We start from the raw sequence: 22,107 nt of genomic DNA on the forward strand, positions 1-22,107 counted from the left end.
TCAAATGGAGAGATGTGCAGATCTCCACTGGGTCTTGTTCTAAGATGCAACAGAACTAATGGTAGAATGTCTGTCCATTTTTGGTGTGTTTCTGCACAAAATTTCCCTGTCAATGTTTTCATGTCTTTATTTAATCTCTCCACTTGCCCTGAACTTTGGGGATAATACAATGTGTGATATGTTGCTTGCATTCCTAGATTTTCATAAATTTCATTTAATATTGATAGAGTAAAGTGACTCCCACGGTCTGGGTACAGTTTTGTGGGAATCCCAAATCTAGGTATAATTTCTTTTAATAGGATTTTGACCACAAACATTGTGTTGTTCTTTTTGGCAGGAAAAACTTCTGGCCATCTAGTCAGTCTGTCTATGATGACAAGGCAATACTTAAACTCTTTGTCTTTTGGCATATTGATAAAATCTATCTGCATGCATTCAAATGAATTATATGTTAAGGAACAACCTCCTAACCCTTTGGTCTTATAAACTCCCTGATTGAACTGCATACAAATTTTACATTTTTGATAGACTCTTATAGCATATGAGGATATTCCTGGTGCAGTCCAAAATCATCTCACTCCACACTAAATTATCTCATGATTGAACTTTCACAATATATTTTTGTAATAAAAAATTTTTTTCTATAATTTTTCGTACATGTCTATATTTTTTCCTTTCAAAAAAGAGAGAGACTACTTAGGATAAAGTAAATATTATTTTTGAAAATGAAAATTAACATTTGTTCTGATATTCCTGGGTAAATTAAAAATTACTTATAAGAAAATTAGTCAAAAGGAGAGGCTAAGAAAATACTGTCAAAAACACTAAATTCAGAAAGATCTGAGGCCAACAGGTTTTTTTAAAAAAAGCTCTGTTTGATAGTAGTGATTTTTTTTAAGTTTTATTAGAGAGAAAAAGTAGATCAAAGAAGAGATAGTACTACTGCTCAGAATGACAGGATAGGCCCGCTGCTGACAGATGACAGTACTTTTTAACCCATCTTTTCTCTGCCAAGAAGAATGATCTCTCAGGAATAGACAGAATAAAAATGGCTAATGGGGAGTTGAAACACAAAATTAGTAAGGTGATGCTAAGAAAGCAGTCAGCTGCCCTTCAGAGTTTGTGTTCAGACTTCGGGGAAAGGAGTGAGGGTTGGATAGGTGCCCACTCCCTACCAAAGGCTTAGAGGAAGGACAGGGAAGTCTTCTTTGGTGTACTTGCATTGGCCATCCATGTAGCCTCTGTTCATTTATCCAAATTCCAGGTGGCAAGCCACTTCATCCTGGGCTCCCAGCTCTTCCACTTACCTCTCTGACTTTGGGGAAGTCATGTCACCTTAATGATCCAGTTTATTCATTTACAAAAGGAGGAAATGGAACTAGATGATCTCTGAAGGCCCTTCTAACCTTTCATTACTGACTTTTTGAACTCATTTTAGGAGTCTTACTATAGTCTCTGGGGTCTCTATTTGGACCATTAAAGTATTATTTTATTAATATTTCTGCTTTCTAAGAAGATAACATCTATAAGCTGAATATTACCTATTTTTCCTTTGTAATCTTACATGTAGTTTTCTAAATGATCATGCAATTATATTTTTCTAAAACACTTAAAATGTATTTCAGCTCATCAAAGTAAAAAAAAACTTCAATCCTATCCTTCTCCCTTATCACATGAAGACAGTGATATTCAAGCTCAGCTCAGTTAAGCAAATATTGATCGGGCCCCTATTATTTGCAAAGGAGTTGTGCAAGGAATGGCAGCACTCTGGGCAGCACCTTCTACCATGTAGAAGGATTCAATAAACGTTTGTTGGGTTTCATGAGGGCCCCCCAAAGGGAAGAGCTCTTCAGCTAGAGGTTTGGTCTCTCCACTCTCAGCTTCATTTTCTCCTCTGGAGCAGGTGATTTCTAATATTGTGTAAACGTTCCCTGTGGCCAGGCAAAACAGGATGGTCGCACTTTATTAGTATGATCTGAAAAAAGTCTTCAGTCATATAAAAGAGATATAACATGCCAGTGGGAGGTCTATGTCCACTGCTAGCGAGAAGGCTTCCTGGAGGAGGTAGCATGGCATCATGGGTGTAAGCTCATTTCCTTGGCAGTGTATGTTCACAGCAGGTCATGACCAACACCTGCCCATGGATTGTGTCACAGGAAAGAATAGGCAGGAGCGAAGGCCCAAGAGGAGGCTGCTGCACCATCTGGTCCCCCTGAGGCGCTGGCCAGAGAGGAAGAAGTCCTGGGAGATCCTAAAGAGCAGGAGAAGCCTGTGGGCTTAGTCCAGGGTCCTCTCAAGCTTGGGAACTGTTGGCTCTTAGGAAGAGAGAGCCCCAGCCAGAGGAACCCACCGCCAGAGGCTCGAAGGAAGCTTTGCTCCTCCCTGGCTCTGAGCTTTTGGGGAAGGCTTCTCAGTCCTGCTGCCTGGTATGGGTCCCAGGCTCAAGGCGAGGCCCAGAGGGCGCCCGACCCTGTCAGCCTGTGCCTCCCTGGAAAAATGAGGAAATCCTGTTGCTCTGGCACAGGGCCATGAGGGCCAGCAAGCCTCCTGGCTCTGCTCTAGACATGGTCACATCTGTGGGTGACCTTTTTTTAAGCCTTCCCTTGTATCTTAGATCAATGCTGTGTCTTGGTTCTAAGGCAAAAGAGCAGTAAGCGCTAGGCACTGGCTGTCAGGTGACTTGCCCAGGGTCACCCAGCCAAGAAGAAAAGTTATATTCAAACCCAGGACCTCCTGGCTTCAGGCCAAACTCTATGCACTGGATACTGCTGACCGCAGTAACTTTTTAAAAAATAATCTCTGCACCATAATTTTTGTCTGGAAACCACAGGGATTTTTTTTTTCTTATTGACCAAAACAATTCTCCAGCATTGCAGAATATCAGAATTAGACAGAACCTCCCAGACCCTGTGGGCTGACCTCCTTACTTTGTTGGTCTTCCAACCTAGTCTCGGAGAACTATGAAACCTTTTTCAGTGCAAGTAGTGGTACAGTTACAGTGTCTCTGGGGAAGGAAACATTGCATCAGACCCTTTTTTTTTCATTCCCTTTTGTTATCTTGACTCTGCAGATCACAAACTTGGAAGAACAGTTAGAGCAGTTCAGAGAAGAGCTGGAGAACAAGAATGAAGAAGTCCAGCAGCTGCACATGCAGTTAGAAATACAGAAGAAGGAGGCCACAACACGCCTGGAAGAGCTTGAGCAGGAGAATCGATTGTTCAAGGTTCTTATCTGGGTTTTGCTTGTTGCTTTGTCTTTGTTCAGCTGAACTCTGGGGATGCACCACCATTTGCCCCATTGCCCCGACACTTTACCTTTGTTCTATGTGAAAATTATCTGAGGGCGCCCGATTGGGGAGAAGCTTTTACCAAAAACAAGAGATCCTGTGTGAGTGAGAGGACTGGGGTGGCAGGGTAGCATGGGCCCAGAAAGGTCAGATTGCAGCCGGGATACTTACCTCCCGTTGTGGCTGGGGCCAAGAAGCCTCTGTTTCCTAATTTTGAAATGGGTGTAACAATATACCCACCTCACAGAATTGTTTTAAGTAAAACACTTTGTAAACCATAAAACATTATTGAAATGTAACCCGCTATTAGCATTGTATTTCCGCATTTTTTGTGGTACACTCACATTCTCATTTATATAATCTTTATCTGGAAAAAATTTCAGGAAATGTCATGACAATCACAGTTGTTGGGTTTTATCATTTGTCAACAGAATGAAATGGAAAGACTAGGCTTTGCTGTACAAGAATTTGAAGATGTCTCCACAAAGGACCACCATCAGCTATTTGGGAAATTTACCCAGATGATAGAGGAGAAGGAATTAGAAATTGGTAGGCTAAATGGCCAGATTACAAGACTTCAGCAGCAGCTTGAAATTACAACAGATAATAAGGTACAGTGATGTTAAATAAGTTCTAGAGCTAGAATTATGAAGAGCAGAAATGTCAAGCTTTGGTATATCATGATGTCAAGGAGATCTCAATTGTTTATTTTCCAGGATTCTAGAAATTCCTAAAACATTTTCATTTCTCTTTGCCTTATACATTTATTCAAGCTTACTTAATGAGTTTTACATGCTAAGTAATTTTTTTTTGAAATTTTTATTTAATTAGTCATTTTAGAATATTTCTTTGGTTACAAGTCATATTCTTTTCCTCCCCTCTTCCCACCCCCTCCCACTGGGTTTCACATGTGTCTTTGATCAAAACTTATTTCCATATTGTTGATGTTTGCATTAGGGTGATCATTTAGAGTCTACATCCCCAACTGTATCCCCCTCGACCTATGTATTCAAGCAGTTGTTTTTCCTTCAGTGTTTCTACTCCCACTGTTCTTCCTTTGGATGTGGATAACATTCTTTCTCATAAATCCCTTAGAATTGTTCTGGATCATTACATTGCTACTGCTAGATAACTCCATTACATTCGCTACATACTTTTAAAATTCATTTCTGTATATCTCCCCACCCCACCCCACCCCTGCTCGCCCAATCATTACAGCATTCTAACTAAGCCAAAATGGAAGCATGGAGGGCAGCTGGGTGACTTAGTGATAGAGAGCCAGGCCTGGGTTCAAATTTGGCCTCAAGCACTTCCTAGCTGGGTGACCCTTGGCAAGGCACTTAACCCCCATTACCCAGCCCTTACCACTCTTCTGCCTTGGAGCTGATACATAGTATTGATTCTAAGGTAGAAAGTAAGGATTAAAAAAAAAAAAGATGGATGGATTGGGTGGATAGATGAGCTTTATTGGTGACAGTATCTCATCAGAGGCTTGGAGTCTATTGGAAGTTTGCCCTTAGATTTTTATAAACTTTGTGACCCTGGGCAAGTTACTTAATCTCACTAAGCCATAATTTCTTCATCCGTAAAATCAAGATAATTGCAATGCCTACCTTTTAGCATCATTTAACATTACCTGTTGTTATTGTGTTCATATATAATAAATACATAGATTGAAAACCTTGAAGACTAATTAGAGCCATTGGAGAAGAGTTGTAAAACATACCCACATACCATAAAAGGGTATGGGTTTAACTATTGGTGCCATCTGCTAGGCACTGTTTTTATTTCAGTGGTTAATATTTAAAATTCATTTCAAACTTGTAAACAAATCCTATTAATAATTGTTTAAATTCAGTTCAACCGGCATTTTTTATAATATGCAGGGCACTGTGTTAGATTCAGGTGATAATAAAATAGCAACACAGTAATCCCTGCCCTCAAGGAAGTTGTATTCTACTGGGAATAAAATTTATTGGTTGAGTTTATTTTGGCAATTTTGGCTACATCTAACCAAATTATGTTAGATTTGATGATAGTTTCGATGTGATTCCGATTTTTAAACTTATAAATAAGAAAGTAATCTAGTAAAATTAAAAAGATATGTGATAGTCAAGAACTTCAAAATTTTTTGAGTACCCAGTGTGATCTGAAATAACATTAAATGGATAAATATAAGTGTGCCTTTTGACTGATTGTAAAACATTTTTTTAAAATTAATTTGTAGATTATTGAGGAAAAAAACCAACTGATACAGTACCTGGAATCTCAGCTGGAGTTTCTAAAAAGCGACCAAGAACGTATCAAGAAAAATAGTGAAGAAGAAATAGAACAGCTCAGTGATGTGATTGAAAAACTTCAACAGGAATTGTCAAGCATCGAACAGAAAGCACCGGAAGACTTCTCTTCCCTTCCTGAGGAGCCAAATGATCTGAAACAGCAGCTGGAGGCAGTGAGAGCGGACAAGCTGGCCCTGGAGCAAGAAGTGGGGAGAACCCGAGAGGAGGCAGCCCTGGCCCACGCTGGGCTCCGGGAGAGCAGTACCCGCATGAACCACCTGCAGGAAGAGCTGGATGCCTTGAGAGAGGAGCAGCACGGCTGGTCTCAGACCCAGAGCCCTAGAGGCAGTGTGCAGGGTGCCGGCCAAAGCCAGCCCAAGCAGCTGGGGATAGAAGACCCCACCAGCCTCCAGCCCCCAGCCGGAATGAGCAGAGGCTTTGGGGGCGAGCTAGAGTTGGCCCTCCTGCACCCGGGAGAGAAGGGAGCAGAGCCCAGATGGATGGAGGACTCGAAGGGCCAGGCCGACAAGGAAACTCTTCAAAGGGAGGTCAGCGGGCTTCGGGCAGCACTTGAGGAGAAGGTGGCCGCCTTCGTGGTGAGTCAGGCTCAGCTCAGAGCCATCCAAGAGCACGTGAGCCGGTGGCAGCAGAGGGCAGTGTCCGAGCTATCCGGAGGAGCCCAGGAGGCTCAAGGGGACAGCCGGCCACTCTGTCAGAAGGAGCCCAAAGAAGCTGCAGAGGAAAGGAAGGAAAAGAAGCTGCTGGGCCTTGAGGAGACCCCAGAGGAGGTGGAGAAAAAAGAGAAAAAGGAGGAAGATGCAGGCTTGGCCCAGGTAAGCTCAGACTCACTTATTTTTTTCCCCAAACACTCTGCTCTTACTTTAGGATTGTGGACTCTGTCAGGATGTCTGAGAGCAGAGAAAGACCCTCGAGGGCTTCCCTCCAAACCCCTCCCTCATTTTACAGAACCACAAAGAAGCCCTTTGCAGGGCTCTTGGCTACCAAGGCTGGGGATCCTTCTCTAATATTCCCTAGTCATCGTTTTAGGTTTTATTGAATGTTCTGTGTAGTCACGTGTAGGTTCCACAGCATTGGCAGTCTTTTTCTCAGAACATGTCCAAGAGGGAGAAGACCCAGGTCTGAGCCCAAGTCAGACCCTTCCGTCCACCTTCTCTGGGCCTGGCTCTGCACCAATCATTTCGGGCTTTGTTTATCATGTTTTCATTCCAGTCTGCTTTATTTTGTTTTGGCCTGATACTATTCATGTATCATCCAAACGGGCAGCTCCTAAGACAAGTAAAAGCGGTGTAGAGTGTTTTCCCCTGAACTTGCCATCACTGTTGCCACCAAAGAACTGGCACCTTCGAGAAAAGGCTGAAAAACTTCAAGAAATGCCAGTCCAGGTGTCACCCCTCTTAACCTCTCACTGAACTCTGATCCAGAGGGGACGAGCTGGGAGCAACTGACCTAACTCTTCCCCATGTCCTTTTTGGGCTGGAGCGAGGAAGCCCACAAGCTCTGATATGTTCAGGCATCGAGCTAGGGAGCACATCAAGATGAGATCGGGAGGACCCGGTGTAGAGGTTTCAGGCCTTCCCCAGACAGTGGCTATCTCTGTGACCTCAGGCAACTTCCTCATCTCTAGAATGGGAAGAATAGTAGCACCTACCTCATAGACTTAAGTTTCAGATAAGCCTTACAAACCCCCAAGTGCTCTAAAAGTGCTCCTCATTATGACCACCATCATTTTAGGTGGGCTTGATATAGACTACAATGGTACAAGTAAATGTGAAAGAATAAATGTGTTACCAAAGGACTCCATTTCTGATATTCAGTCACCTGATTTGTATACTTCTACAAAGCATTTGTGGCTTTCCCTTTTATTTTGGAAAAGGTCATTTATTATCATGATTTATTAAAATAAAAATCTTCATTGTGAAAATTTTTCCAAACTCTTCTATTTTTTGCTAAAAAAAATTGCATTATTAACCTCTATTACTCCATCCTTCTTATTTTAGGTAAGAGAAGCTAATATGGCACTTCAGGAAGAACTAAATCAAATTAAGCATCAGCTCATGGAAGCTGAAAAGAAACTGGAATATTATTTGAAAAAGGAAGGTGAACTTCGAGTATCAGAAAGTCAAAAGGCCTCATGTGAATTAGGACAGTTTCTGGCTGAGAGAGATTCTCCTCTGACAGGTCAAAACTCCTCATCCCAGATGGACAGAATTCTTCAGGTCAGCAGCGGCCATCAGACCCCCCACATTGTCACTAAACACACAGGAATCCAAAGCGACCCACCGAGCAGCTGCCCATCGGAAGATGTCACTGAGGTCAGAAGGCAGCTCACCGAGAAGATGGCGCACATGCAGGAGCTTCATGCTGCAGAGATCCTGGACATGGAAGCCCGGCACATCCATGAGACTGACAGCCTAAAAAGGGAGCAGGCAGTGGCCGTGCGGTTACTGACGGAAGAGTGTGGTGCACTGAAGGCCGCCATCCACTGCCTGCGAGCCAGAGAGGTACCTGCAGGGGTGGGGAGGGGGCAGCTATGCGCCTGTCAGCATCTGATGCTCACTCATGTCCTCTGAGGTACCCCGTGTAAGAACGAGAACAGAAAAATGCTCAGCTAGCTCTTCTTTAAGGTCTGTGCTAGCTTTAATATTTAGGTCAGTAAAGAAGACTCTAAAATGTGATCCACAGGTGGTTTCATTTCTGATCAAAAGGGACTGAAAATAATTCCTAATCGCATCAAAGAAGAGCCAGAAACTTTCACTGACGAGCTGGTTAGCATAATGGGCAGAGAGCTACATACCAAGTCAGGAAGTCTTTAGTTCAAATCCTGCCTCAGTTTCCTCATCTGTCAAATGATGACAGTAGCACCTACTCGACAGGCTAGTTGAGAGATTTGTATGAGAGAATAAGTATAAAGTACTAAACCTTGCAGCAAGAAAGACAGATTGATAGATTATAGAGAGATAGGCATGCCAGGTGTCATTTTCATTATTTATTGGATACGATGATAATAGCTCTTCTTAAAAAAGCCTTTTTTCTGTCCAATATAGGGAGTTTCAATTCCTGGTTCAACACACTCTGACTCTTATCAAAGTAGAGAAATGTGTTCAAGTGGTGAGTCGAAAAATTTTTTTACATTTTCCACAATGGCCTATTCTAAATCTTTTTGTCTATTATGTGAAAAATTCTTTTCATGTTATAATTTAAATAAATAAAATTTGTAATGCTTTTATTTGTATTAAATAATTATTTTTGTTTATCTTAGATTCTGGATCAGACTGGAGTCAAGGAGTTTATCTTACACAAAGTCAGGGTTTTGATTCAGCATCAGATGGTCCAGGAGAAGAAGGTGAAAGTTCAACAGATTCATTTCCAAAGAGGATAAAGGTATTATTAAATTAGTATCTTTCTATCAGATTAAGTCAGTATCGTTTTTACATTAGAAATAGTAGCATTTTAGGAGTTATAAGTACTACATTAGATAAGTAGATTCATAGAATTGTGATCCTGGAAGAGAGCCTATATGTCATTTAATTTAGTTCCATCATTTTATAAATAAATTCAGCCTCAGAGAGTTTGAGAGCTTTTTCTACCAGAGAAGAAAGCCTCTAAAACCTTGAAAAAAGTTGCATTGATGATTTTTTCTGTTTATCTTTATCTATTTGGTAATCATTAAAGCAGCAATAAAGAGAGTTTTTAACAATGCTAAAAATAATATCCTGTGTGCTTTTTAGTCTCTGAGCAGCTGCCCAAAGGTATTCTAGCTAGGAAGGAGCATGCTGATTAGAAGAGAGCAGCTTGAATTGCTGTGTTTGCCTTCTCTGTAGTTGCCCTTCAGCCTCCCAGCATTGATGTGCCCCAATCCCATGTCTGCTCAAGTTTCCTAAGCTTTCTGGAGAGAGAAATATAGACAGCTCTCTCTCTTTTCATCTAGGTTGATAAATATCTATTTCATTCTTCAATCACCCAGGAAGACAATCTCATCCCTTTGGTTTTATGGGGTTGTTTTTCAGGGGTTGCTGAGAGCCGTTCATAATGAGGGCATACAAGTCCTCTCACTCACTGAGCCCCCCTATAGTGAAGGAGATGCCAATTTTGCTCATCAAGCTTCAGAATTTTGGCTGGAAGAAAGAAAAACTTACCTCAATGCAATCTCATCTCTTAAGGATTTAATTACCAAAATGCAGGTGCAAAGGGAAACCGAGGTACTCCAAAAATGTAATGTAACTATGTAATTTCAGAATTTTAAAATCTTTCCAATTTCCAATTGATTTGTCCTTCATGTTGGTAAAAAAGATGCTGCAGATTTCATAGTTTAATGCAACTTTTGCATGCAGTCTCTTAAAATTTTGTTATTTTAAAATTATGCAAATGATTTTTCATTTTTAGAACCATTTGACAAATGTCCTGCCTTGAGAAATGAAATTATTTTACATTCTTTTAGCTTTATGAGAGCTCTCAGCCCCAAGAGAATCCTCCAGATTGGCGAGGTGAATTTCTATGTGCCCTTCAACAAGTCTTTCTGATGGAACGAAACATTCTGCTAGCCATGTTTAAGACAGATGTGACGGCTCTAGGCACTAGAGATGTTCTTGGATTGCTAAACCAAGTGGAGCAGAGATTACAAGAACAGGTGCTGAAAGAAGATTGCTTCAAAGGCTATATTGATTTCCATAGTTCTAAGGAATACTCACTGATAATACATGTATAACCCAGTGGAATTGCTTGTCAGCTCCACAAGGGGAGGGGGGAGGGAAAGGAGAAAACATGAACCATGTAACTTTGGAAAACTTATGTGTAAATTTGTTACTAGAATAAAATAAAGATAAAATTTAAAAAATAAATAAGTAAAAGTGGAATGGGCTGCTTGGGGGGGGAAAAGGAATACTCATCTGTGAAAGGAGAAACAGAAGTCCCAAATTTGTTAGTACTATTTGTTCTTCTTTCTTTACTGAGAAGCTTCTTCATTAGTGCCATAGTCTTCTTGACTCAGCGTTTAAAGACATTAAACATATACATTATAAAGATCCCCGGGCAAGGTAATGGGAGAATTGGGAGGATTAGAACAATACTGCATAGTCCCTTTATCTCTTTATACTGATTACGAGTTTTAAATTATTTCCGAAACAGGGCCTTGAATACCGAGCTGCCATAGAGTATATTCAGAGTGCAGATAGAAGAAGCTTGTTAACAGAAATTCAAACACTGCAAGCTCAAGTGAAGAGTAAAATAATGACCCTGAAGAGAGAACAAGAGAGCGATTTGCAAAACCAAGGTACATCATATCATGGGTGATTGCCTATAGTTACCTATATATTTATAGTTTTGGTTTTTCTCTTTTTTATCCTTTTACTATTCAGCTAATGAAATTTTTCTATTATTCAGACTTTGCTATTATTCTATTGGAGCTATGCAAAATAAAGATCAAATCAATATTTGCTTGCTAGTATGAAAATATTGTATATTTGCTTATAAAAAGTTACCTGGAAATATTTAATTGAAAGTGACACAAAGGCTTCTGAGTAAATCAGTACCTTTCTCCGTTTTGTATCCATCCACAGTGAGATAATAACTAAATTGCCTTTTCCACATTCTACTTGATGGCCACATGAAAGAAGGATTTGGAATTTTTAAAGTTGTTACTGTAAACAAAGATTTTACCGAAGGGTAACATCTCATCTGAATCATGTCTGTCTATACTGGCCAAACATGTTCACTTATGTCAGTCTTATCCAATATGGTATTTGAGTTGGTGCTACCATGGTACAAAATTTAAAGCTTTATATTCGTTTCAAATCCATTAAAAATGTAATTTAAATAACATAAAGTTGATCTAAATGTATTAATTTGGACATAACATAACCCTCATTTCTAAGGAAAAAAATAAACAAGATAGTTTTATAGCATATTTCATTAGATTGGTGATAATATATAATTATTTAAATATACTAAGTTCCAATTTTATTGATTTCCTGCCCTGCAAAAAAGTACTTATAAAAGCCTCATGTAGTAGTGTGAGCTTCCCAAATTGCCTTTCCCACACTCAGGACTTGATCCCATCAGAAAGTGGGATCCAGCATTTCAGCAACAACTTCTTGAAACAAATTTAATCCTAGATGAAGTAAAATGAAATCTGACCCAGAATATATCTATACTAGTTAAAAATAATTAGCCAGTCCTGTCAATCTTGTCTAGTATGATAACAGAATCTATATCACTCTGATATAAAATTGATATTTATAGGATATTGAGTCACATCTCTCTGTCACTAAAAATGGAAAGTGATTTCATTAATACAGTCAAGTATATGGTTTATTTATTTGCAAGTACCTTTTTTCCAAACCTCAGTTTAACTGAACATTGTTTTATTATTGTATGCTTTGTTAATTTTTGAAGTTTTTATTGATGTTCATTATCATTAGGGCCTAACATCTTATCTAACATCTAAATGCCTATGTTTCACAACAAAAAGACAAAGCTTTATATAGCATTGATAGCCTATAAAGCTAGTGTTGCTTTTCTCCCCTAACACCATTTTTATTAAAGTATTCCACTCTGTCTTAGGGAGGGATTTTGATATTTATTTTCTTTTCCACTTTAATATCATGGCATAAATTTTTGTATTTTGTTTTTTGTTTGTTTTTAAAGAAAGTATCGTGAACAAAAGCACAGCTTTGGACTTAACTTCTACAGAATTATAGTAAAGTTCACAGAAATTGTCTACAAATGACGCTGCACAGAAAGAGAAAAATAGTCGACTAGAGCTGAGAATTGTAGCGTTAGTTAAATGGAAACTCATGCAAGTACTTTGTATGGTTGGCAATTTATGGAGAACAAAGCGGAGGGTTGTTAGAGTGAGCTAATAAAATGTGTAGCTGAATTGAAAAAAATAAAGATTTTGTTATTCACGTTATTTGAAACTTGAAGGGATGATTTCTATTTGAAATATATTCATTAAATGAATTTGTATTAATTTTGGCAATCCTTTTCTAAATTTCGCCTGTAGGTATAGTCTTCATGGTGCTGAGTATAGTATGGGGCACTTTCTTAATGTTTAGCAATATAGTCACCCAGTAATTCCGAGGTCATTAGTATTTCACATCTGCCTGATAAAATACCAGAAATGGCATACAGTTTAAGGTAAAAGTATAGGGCTAATAAAAGAGGGAGAAACTAGACCCATAAATTCAGCAACATTATAGCATAGCTCTCCTTAAGCAATCCTGCAGTAGTCTCACATGTATTCATGGGTTCCTTTTTAGAGCTGTTGGAGTACAACATGCAGCAGAAACAGGCCCAGATCCTGGAGATGCAGGTGGAACTGAGCACCCTGAAGGAGAGAGCAGCCGAGCTTCAGGATCAGCTCAATGCTGAGAGGGTGAGGGCTGCTGAGCTCCAGGATGGATGGACCCAAGCAAAGCTGGAGCTTGAGACGACACTCAAAGCCCAGCATAAGCATCTGAAGGAGCTAGAAGCTTTCAGGTGGGCCTGGAGCATCCAGAATTTCCTCCCTACTAAATGTGGCAGTCCAGTGCTGGACACACTGAATTTTCTCTGTGATCCTAGAACTAACCTATAAATAACATGAAACAAGAAATCTTGAGGGCTTCCTGAATCTTGACTGTTTGTTTTTCTGTAATTATGGGTGAGAAGACTTAGAGTACAGAGCATTAGTGCTGAGGGATGCCATATGCTGAGAAAAGGCAGTAGTATAAAAGAAATGGAAAACTTATCTTGCTGAAATAGAATTTCTATAAACTTGCATCTAACATTAGCAGTGATCGTTTTTCCTAACCTGAATCTAGGATTCTTTTTTGGCCCCAGCTTCATTCATTGGTTGGTTGTTAGGAAAGATGTTCAATAACATAAAGTGATGATTATGACCTCTAGAGAATGGATCCAATTGGGACTTGGCTAAAACATGTACCTTTTATTTTTTTTTTTAGGTTAGTAAACCACTTTACAAATATTTTATTTTATCCTCATAACAACCCTGAAAGTTAGAGGCTATTAATATACTTTTTAAATTTGAAAATGTTATTTAATTAGCTGATTTAGAATATTTTTCCATGGTTACATGATTCATGTTCTTCCCCCACCCCCCTCCTGTAACCAACAAGCATTTCCACTGGGTTTTTCATGTGTCATTGATCAAGGCCTATTTCTATATTATTAATATTTGCACTAGGGTGATCATTTAGAGTCTACATCCCCAATCATATCCCCATCAAACCAAGTGATTGAGCAGTTGTTTTTCTTCTGTGTTTCTACTCCCATTAGTCCTTCCTCTGGATGTGGATAGCATCTTTCTCATAAGTCCCTCAGAATTGTCCTGGATCATTGCATTGCTGCTAGTAGAGAAGTCCATCACATTTGATTGTGCCACAGTGTATCAGTCTCTGTGTACAATGTTCTCCTGGTTCTGTTTCTCTCACTCTGTATCAATTCCTGGAGGTTGTTCCAGTTCAAATGGAATTCCTCCACTTTATTATTCCTTTGAGCACAATAGTATTCCATCACCAACATATACCACAATTTGTTCAGCCATTCCCCAATTGATGGGCATCCCCTCATTTCCCAGTTTTTTGCCACCACCAGGAGCCTGGCTATAAATATTTTTGTGCAAGTCTTTTTCCTTATCTCTTTGGGAATTAAACCCAGCAGTGCTATGGCTGGATCAAAGGGCAGACAGTCTTTTATCGCCCTTTGGGCATAGTCCCAAATTGCTTTCCAGAATGATTGGATCAGTTCACAACTCCACCAGCAATGCATTAATGTCCCAACTTTGCCACATCCCCTCCAGCATTCATTACTTTCCTTTGCTGTCAACATGTGCCTTTTAAGAAGATATTTTATATACAGGATAGAAATTTTTATAACTGTTAGCAAAGTTTGGATCCCAGATTCATGTATTATTTTGAACAATGGTAGGAAAAGATATTGCCACAATCTGGGGAATAAAAATATGTTTGCAGCTGCAGTAAATTGCACTTTTAATATAGAAATGTAAACTTTTTTTTAAACATCATGTTACCTAATCTAATAAATGATAAATTGACAGTAGTTTACCAATGTTGTTCCTGGAAGAGGTTAACTTCCATCGTAATAACTATGTGTTTGTTGTCTGCTATGCACCGACATGGTTCTAGGAATCAGACATACATCAAGTGGTTCCTCCCCATAAAGAGTTTCTCCTCTACCAGGAGACACAGCTGTTTACATGTACTTCAGTATAAGATCTGTACAAAGAGAGATGAGCACAGGGACCATGAGGAAGACCAGGAAAGGCCTCATTCAGGAAATGGCACTTAAATTGGGCTTCCAAGGAGAGCTGTGGCAGTGTGAGGCAGCTCTGAGGAGGGAAGACGTTCCAGCCAGGGAAGATGGCAGAAGACAACATAGAGATGTCATGGCAGCTGGGTTGTCATGAGGAAGCAGTCCCATCTAGAACCCTGACCTAACCATAGAGTATGAAGGGGAGTCACATGGGACAAGTGAACCACAAGTAACTAAATTTCAGGCATCTCTCATAGGATTCAGGCATTAAATGGGGCACAATTTAGCTTTTGTAACAGGCCCCAGACTAATATGCCGCTTTTCCGTGAAGGATGCATTTTCCTTCTTGGTATTGTGCCTTAATAAAAATACTGCTTTTAGAAGTTCATTTCTGTCTCTTTTTTAGGATGGAGGTTAAAGAAAAAACAGATAAAGTACATTTGTTAAATGATACTTTAGCTAATGAACAGAAAAAAACAAGAGAGCTTCAGTGGGCTTTGGAGAAGGAAAAAGCCAAGTTGGAACGTAATGAAGAAAGGGAAAGAGAGGAACTTGAGGTATGACAACTTTTGTCTTTAAATGACCCTGAACAATAGAAGACATTTTAAAAATAAGTTTTTATTGATATAGTTTGGATTTTGTTTTTCTTTGTACTTAATGATATATTCGCCCAGTATCTCCTTCCCTCACTGAGAACCATCTCACATAGCAAATAGTATTTTCTAAGGAGAAAAAAAAGAAAGGAAAAATCATTATAACTGATCAATACATTGAAAAAAATCTGAAAATATGTGCAAAGTTCAACACTTGACTTCCTGCTTCTTCAAAATAGTGGACTGGGAGTCTCTTTTATCTTGTCTTTTAAACCATCTTGTTCTTTATAATTCTGCAACATTCATTTTTGGGGTTTTTTGTGGTCTTTTACATTGTAGTAGTCATAATATAGTTTTCTTGACTGGTTGAAAAGACTTTCTCTTTTTTTTTTTAAGTTTGGAATTTCGTTTTTTGGAACATGCCATTCAAGACTATCTTTGTGAGGAATAACAGATTGGACAACCATCCAGTATATTGACTTATATTATTATTTCATCTGAACTGCATAAATAAATAAAATGAATAAAATGAAATATATTAGGTCATTCATGTAACAGTTTATCATTCTTGAATAAAGTTACATCATAGATGGCTGAGTGGAATCTGATCCTAATTACACTCATACTAATTGAAAATAATCAACCCCGGTCATCATGTCCAATCTGATAATAGGAAATGCAATACCTTGATACCCTAAAATCATTTTAGTATATTCATTCACTAAAAAAAGGATATGAAAATTATTTGAGGACAATTAAGTGGCACAGTGGATAGTGTGCCAGGCCTGAAGTCAGGAAGGCCAATCTTCCTGGCCTCAGACACTTATTAGTTGTGTGACCCTGGACTTGTCACTTAACCCTATTGGCATTAGTTTCCTCATCTGTAAAATGAGTCATTACAGTATCTTTGCCCAAGAAAATCTTAAATGGGGTCAGAGTCAGACATGAATGAAAAAAACAAGAAGTGAAAATTATTTCAGTAATACAAACAAAATTCTAGCATGCTTATCTGGAAATGTGTGAGATACCATCACATAGCACTGGAATGGCAGAGCTAATTGGACTGGCATGGGACCATCTCCCAGAGGAGCTACCCTAGCCCTGGCCACTAGGATTTCTCCTTCCCGACAACCCTAATTACAAAAAAAAAAAAACACCAGCTCTGCCACTGTTGGCCAAAGAATCACTGAGACCTGCCATCTGCCCTACAGCTTTTATTTTTTTAATTTAAGAAATATCTTTTATTGGCACAAGGGTTCTGGGTTCCATTTAGTCACTAAAATCAACATTGAGATTAAATTGCATGACAGGGTAAAGCAGTGATTTTCCAAGAACAATAAAATCTTGTTTCTCCTGTCTTCTTTATGTATTATTTCTCCCACTCAAGGTGAACTCATTGAGAGAAAGGACTTTCACTTTTCTGTTTGTATTCCCAGCACTTCATACATAAGCTTTCAATAAATGTTTTTCTATTCCATTGGGGGGGGGGGTGAATAGATATTCATATCCATTTCATGTTTCTTCCTCTTTAGAGGGAGAAAAATGTTCTTAAAATAATTTTATCCTGTTTGTGTTCTTAATTTATATTCTTTGACTTTGAAAAAATGATTTCTTAACTTTATGGAGTGTCATTTTTACCTTTGATTTCTAGTTATTGCAATATCAGGATGAACATTGATCACAATATCCTAAGAAAAAATGTGTTACTAGTAGGAATTAATTAATAATTATATCATGTTCCTTCACTTTGTTTTATTACATATAAGGATCTAAAATATTCGTTGGAAGGTCAGAAACAAAGGAATGTTCAATTAAATCAACTTTTAGAACAACAGAAACAGCTCCTGACTGATTTGCAACAGAAAATAGTGGCCCAGGGAACTCTGTATGATGCTCAGATATCAGAAGAGCGAAGCCAAAAGTCAGAGCTTCAGGGACTACTTGAATCAGAGAAAGTTCGAGTCCTGGAAATTCAAGAGACCCTTGAAAGGGAAAGAGAATTACATGCTCAGCTTCAGGCTCATGATGACCATGAGCAGGATAAGGTATCCACATCGAGTGAGGACGTTCTCAAAGAACTGCAAAAGCAATTGTATGAAAAACATAACCGTATAGTGGAGTTGGTCAGTGCAATTGAAAAATATAAGCTGGACTTTTTGCAAATGAGACAACAGACAGAAAAAGATAGGCAAATGCATAGGAAGACATTGCTCACAGAACAACAGGCCAACACTGAGGGACTGAAAAAGATCCATGAGCTACAGTCAAAACTAGAAGATCTCCAATGGCAGCTAGAAGAGAAAAGGCAACAAATTTATAAACTAGAACTTGAAAGGAAGAGATCACAAGAAATTATACAGGAGCTTCAGAAACAAGAACAGGAGAAGGAAGAAAAAATTGAAACAGAAAGAGTATCATATCAGAATCTCAATGAGGTATAATTTCTCAATTTTCATTTTTTATAACTATATTTTGAAGGGAATGTTTAGGTAGTTCTATGGACATAAAATTTTGTTATTAAATGCTGGATGACATCTGAAAATAGTGAAGCCACTGTAGTCAAACTATTTAAATTCTGTTTGGGTTTTTTTTAACTCTTACCTTCCATCTTAGAATCAATACTCTGTATTGGTTCCAAGGCAGAAGAGGGGTAACGGCTAGGCAATGGGGGTTAAGTGACTTGCCCAGGGTCACACAGCTGGGAAGTGTCTGAGGCTAGATTTGAACCTAGAACCTCCCATATCTAGGCCTGGCTCTCAATCCATTGAGCCACCAAGCTGCCCCTCAAACTATTTAATTCTTAATTAGAAGTTTATTTAAAATGATAGGAAATTGCTTTTGTATTCACTTAAGAAAACTCAAGTTATATATAGTAATGAATTATCTTCTTGGTCTTTTCATCCAAATTTTCAGCCAACCACATGGGACTCATCCAGTGATCGAACACGGAATTGGGTCCTCCAGCAGAAGATTGAAGGAGCTGAAGAAAAAGAATCAAGTTATCCTCCACTGATTGAGATGAATGGAGATGGAACAATTGAGGATATTCATGAACCAGAGGCCATTAGACAAAAACTGCAGATCATATCATCAAAACTACAACAGCTGGTTCACAAAGCCTCTAGCAGGTTAGATAAAATCTTGACTTTTCCAAGAAAACATTTTTAAGCTCAATAAAGTCAGATACTATTGTTTATTAAGATCTAACAATATAAAATCCAGCATTTCACATTGTCATATTTGAATTGTGAAGCATTTTTTTACTTGTCCAAAATGACCTTTTTTTTTTCATCAAACTCTCTTAATAATATGACATTTATTAGACTTTTAAGGTTAAGAAATGTAGTGTAACTAAAAACACATTGTGTAAGGCTTCAGCTTAAAGAGAAAGCTTGAGAAGGGAGTATTATGTGAAGAAGAGTTTGTTTTCATTGTCATATTTACAGTTTAACACCCCAGTTTAAAGAATTAAACCATAAATTTGTTTGTTTCATCATAGGTTACAGTTTGAAGCAGCAGATAATGAAGATCTTATTTGGGTCCAGAAAAATATTGATCATATTCTTTTACAATTACAAAAGTTTACTGGATTATCCCAACAAGGGGAGGTGAGAATTTTTTAACCATTTACAAAATATATAGAATTTAGTTTTTGTCAAGAAATTTAGGGATCCTCTGAAAGTAGCAGTGTAAGATCCCTGAGTACTTTTATCTTTTGATGTGTTTTGTTTTGTTTTGTTTTTAATATATTACCTCTCAGGGTTTTTTCTAACAGGACAGCAAAAATTTGCAGGACAACCTTGCTTGACCCCTTAAATCTTTGCTTCTCATCCTTTGCTATCCTGCTAGGGAGTAAAATTTGGAGATTTGTGAGCAAGGGAAGAGGAGGAAGGTGAAACTCAAAGTCATTTATTTTGTTATTTGTTATTGAATGACTTAAAAAGTTTGGTTTGAGATAATTATAAAAGAAATTAGTGGTTAAGATTTAAAATGACTGGGGACAGCTGGGTGGCTCAGTGGGTTGAGAGTCAAGCCCAGAGATGGGAGGTCCTGGGTTCAAATCTGGCCCCAGACACTTCCTACCTGTGTGACCCTGGGCAAGTCACTTAACCCCCATTGCCTAGCCCTTACCACTCATCTGCCTTAGAGCCAATACTCAGTATTGATTCTAAGACAGAAGATAAGGGTTTACTTAAAAAAAATTTTTTTAATGACCTAAGTTTCATGTATTCATTTTATCTCTCTTTTTCATGACCAGGAATTAATTATGGGCAATTGTCCTCATCCTTATTTTTTTTAACTCTCACCTTCCATCTTGGAATCAATACTGGGTATTTGTTCTAAGACAGAAAATTGGTAAGGGCTAGGCAATGGGGGTCAAGTGACTTGCCCAGGGTCACACAGCTGGGAAGTGTCTGAGGCCAGATTTGAACCTAGGACCTCCTATCTTTGGGCCTGGCTCTCATCCACTGAGCCACCCAGCTGCCCCCCTCCCCCATCCTTATATTTATATATAGCTTTCCACTGCACAGTTTGTCCTTCTCTCTCATAAAATGCAGTAATTTATTGGTTAATCAAATATCTTGGTTGCAGTAAGACTTTAAACTCCTCCCAAGAATATGATCCAACATATTTTTGTTACTATTTTTAAATTTTGTTGATCTGATTTCATGTCATTTTTTCCCTTTCTAGGCCACTTTAGTATCACCAGGCCTTTCTTGTAACTCCTTGACAGAAAGATTACTGAGACAAAATGCTGAGCTGACAGGACATATCAGGCAGCTGACTGAGGAAAAGAACGATTTGAGAAACGTGGTGATGAAGCTGGAGGAAGAGATCAGGTGGTTTCGGAAGACAGGACCTTGTGGAGACTATGTATGTCCTTTGTCAGTCTGTTTATTTAGAAACACTCTAAGTTGTGCTTTCTGGTGGCATGTTTAGCGTCTTTGCCTTCCTCTTACATCATATAGGCAGAGGTGGTTGTTTGGTTGAGTTTTGAGTGATTTCATCAGTGTGGGGAGCTTCTGTTGAGGACTGCCTCGGCTCAGCCCGCTCTCTGTACCATCCAGTATGTCAGAGGTGGGTGGCTGGCAGCTGCCAGAGCCCCCATCTCGAGGAGGAGGTGCAGGCCAGCTGCGGCTTCACCCTTCTCCAGGCTGCCCACGCTGCTGCCTTCTCTCCACTGGACTCTCCTCTCATCATCTTCCTCTGATCTGTTGTCTCCTCCCAGGAAAACATAAATTCCTTGAGGTCAGGGATTCTCTTTCTTTCTGCTTGTATTTGTGTTCCTGGTGCTCACCCTGGTGCCTGGCGGGACTACGCCCTTAAAGAAGTGCTGTGAGTTTGGTTACAGCAGCCTGGCACCTAGACCAGCAGCTAGCCCTCTGGGGATGCTCATTTACCTCCACCTGAACCCAGATCTCCCCTGTGCCTCCAAGACATGTTGCAGACACAATAGCTGTGCCCTGGTGAAGCAGTCAGGGAGTTGTGCAGACTTCTGGCAGGAGGGGCCGATGAGGACATTGTATGCTAATGGCCATGAAGGCAGTGAAAGCAGATGCTGTGGAGCACTGTAGAGCTTGGTCAGACATGGAAGATATTGCCAAGGTCATCTACTGCCATCACCAGTCCTCCTGACTTTTGCCTTACCACTGGACTTCAATAACTGGGAGAGAGAATGAGGCTGACGACTGCAAGGCTGCCTCACTTGGATACAATTCCACCCCATGTTGCTATTAGTGCTCTTTGAAATAAAGGGCCAACAATGCAATTTTATTGCACATAAGGAAAAAATTGAAGCTCCTGAACAAAGCATCTTATAGATCTCTGGAAATTCTTTTTTTTTTTCATGAAAACAGGAAAGAAAACAGTAGTATAAAATGTTGGTTTAAACAGTGATGTTTTAAGCAAAGTCAAGAATTTAAAAGTCAACTTGACTTTAATGGTACATGCTAGAAAACTTCCTAAGATTTATAAAGTCACTTCAGATTATTATGAGGTGTGTATGTAAACAGCAAAAAGTAGAACCAGTTTAAATAACACTTGGCAAGGGATCCAACTAAGCAGAGTAACCCCAAGGGTTTTAAGGATGAAAAAGAGCATGCATAACCAACAGAAGGCAAGATGTGCAAAGATTCTCATAACAAACTGCTTTCTGCATCAAGGAAGATAGAGATGCCTTACTTGAGTTCTAATTTCCTAATGCTAGAAGTGCTTGTGGAGGAAGTAGAAATGAGATAGAAAAGAGCAAAGACAGGACCAGCAGTTGAATTGGACAGAATGCCTATAGAAGAGATTTTTGCAAGAGACAACTCAACTCCCTCAAGAAGATATTTGAAGGCAGAGGAAGATAGTGAAAGTTTTGTAGGGGGGAGGGGGAAGGCAGGCAGGAATCACAACCAAAATCAAAATTTCACAGTAGATTGTATATTTACAACTGAAGATGGATTCCCTAAGGATCTAAGGAAATCTTTCAGCTACTTTGTATTGTTGCATCCAGTAGTGGAACATGGCGGAGCGTCCTTGAAGAGACCCCCAACCCCTGAAGAGTTTGACTTAACCATCCACATAGGAAAGATCAAATGGATGAAAAATATCTACGGCCCAGACGATTACATGCAATTAAATGGGCAGCCTAAGGTGCTCACTATCGCATCTT

The 22,107-nt window shown here is 39.2% G+C and overlaps 1 protein-coding gene across 1 annotated transcript in view; it reads left to right on the forward strand.

The window, feature by feature from the left end:
• Positions 1-22,107, forward strand: part of AKAP9 (A-kinase anchoring protein 9) — a 188,256-nt gene that overhangs the window by 154,237 nt on the left and 11,912 nt on the right. The window contains exons 29-43 of the mRNA XM_056800198.1: positions 3,071-3,223; positions 3,718-3,897; positions 5,514-6,398; positions 7,584-8,087; positions 8,631-8,694; positions 8,846-8,967; positions 9,594-9,785; positions 10,025-10,213; positions 10,711-10,855; positions 12,843-13,062; positions 15,263-15,413; positions 17,216-17,884; positions 18,363-18,577; positions 18,949-19,057; positions 20,142-20,324. Coding sequence (XP_056656176.1) covers positions 3,071-3,223; positions 3,718-3,897; positions 5,514-6,398; positions 7,584-8,087; positions 8,631-8,694; positions 8,846-8,967; positions 9,594-9,785; positions 10,025-10,213; positions 10,711-10,855; positions 12,843-13,062; positions 15,263-15,413; positions 17,216-17,884; positions 18,363-18,577; positions 18,949-19,057; positions 20,142-20,324 — 3,981 coding nt within the window. The remainder of the gene's footprint in view (positions 1-3,070; positions 3,224-3,717; positions 3,898-5,513; positions 6,399-7,583; positions 8,088-8,630; positions 8,695-8,845; positions 8,968-9,593; positions 9,786-10,024; positions 10,214-10,710; positions 10,856-12,842; positions 13,063-15,262; positions 15,414-17,215; positions 17,885-18,362; positions 18,578-18,948; positions 19,058-20,141; positions 20,325-22,107) is intronic.

Source organism: Monodelphis domestica, chromosome 5, assembly GCF_027887165.1.
Source record: "Monodelphis domestica isolate mMonDom1 chromosome 5, mMonDom1.pri, whole genome shotgun sequence".
In the NCBI taxonomy this organism is placed as follows: Eukaryota; Metazoa; Chordata; class Mammalia; order Didelphimorphia; family Didelphidae; genus Monodelphis; species Monodelphis domestica.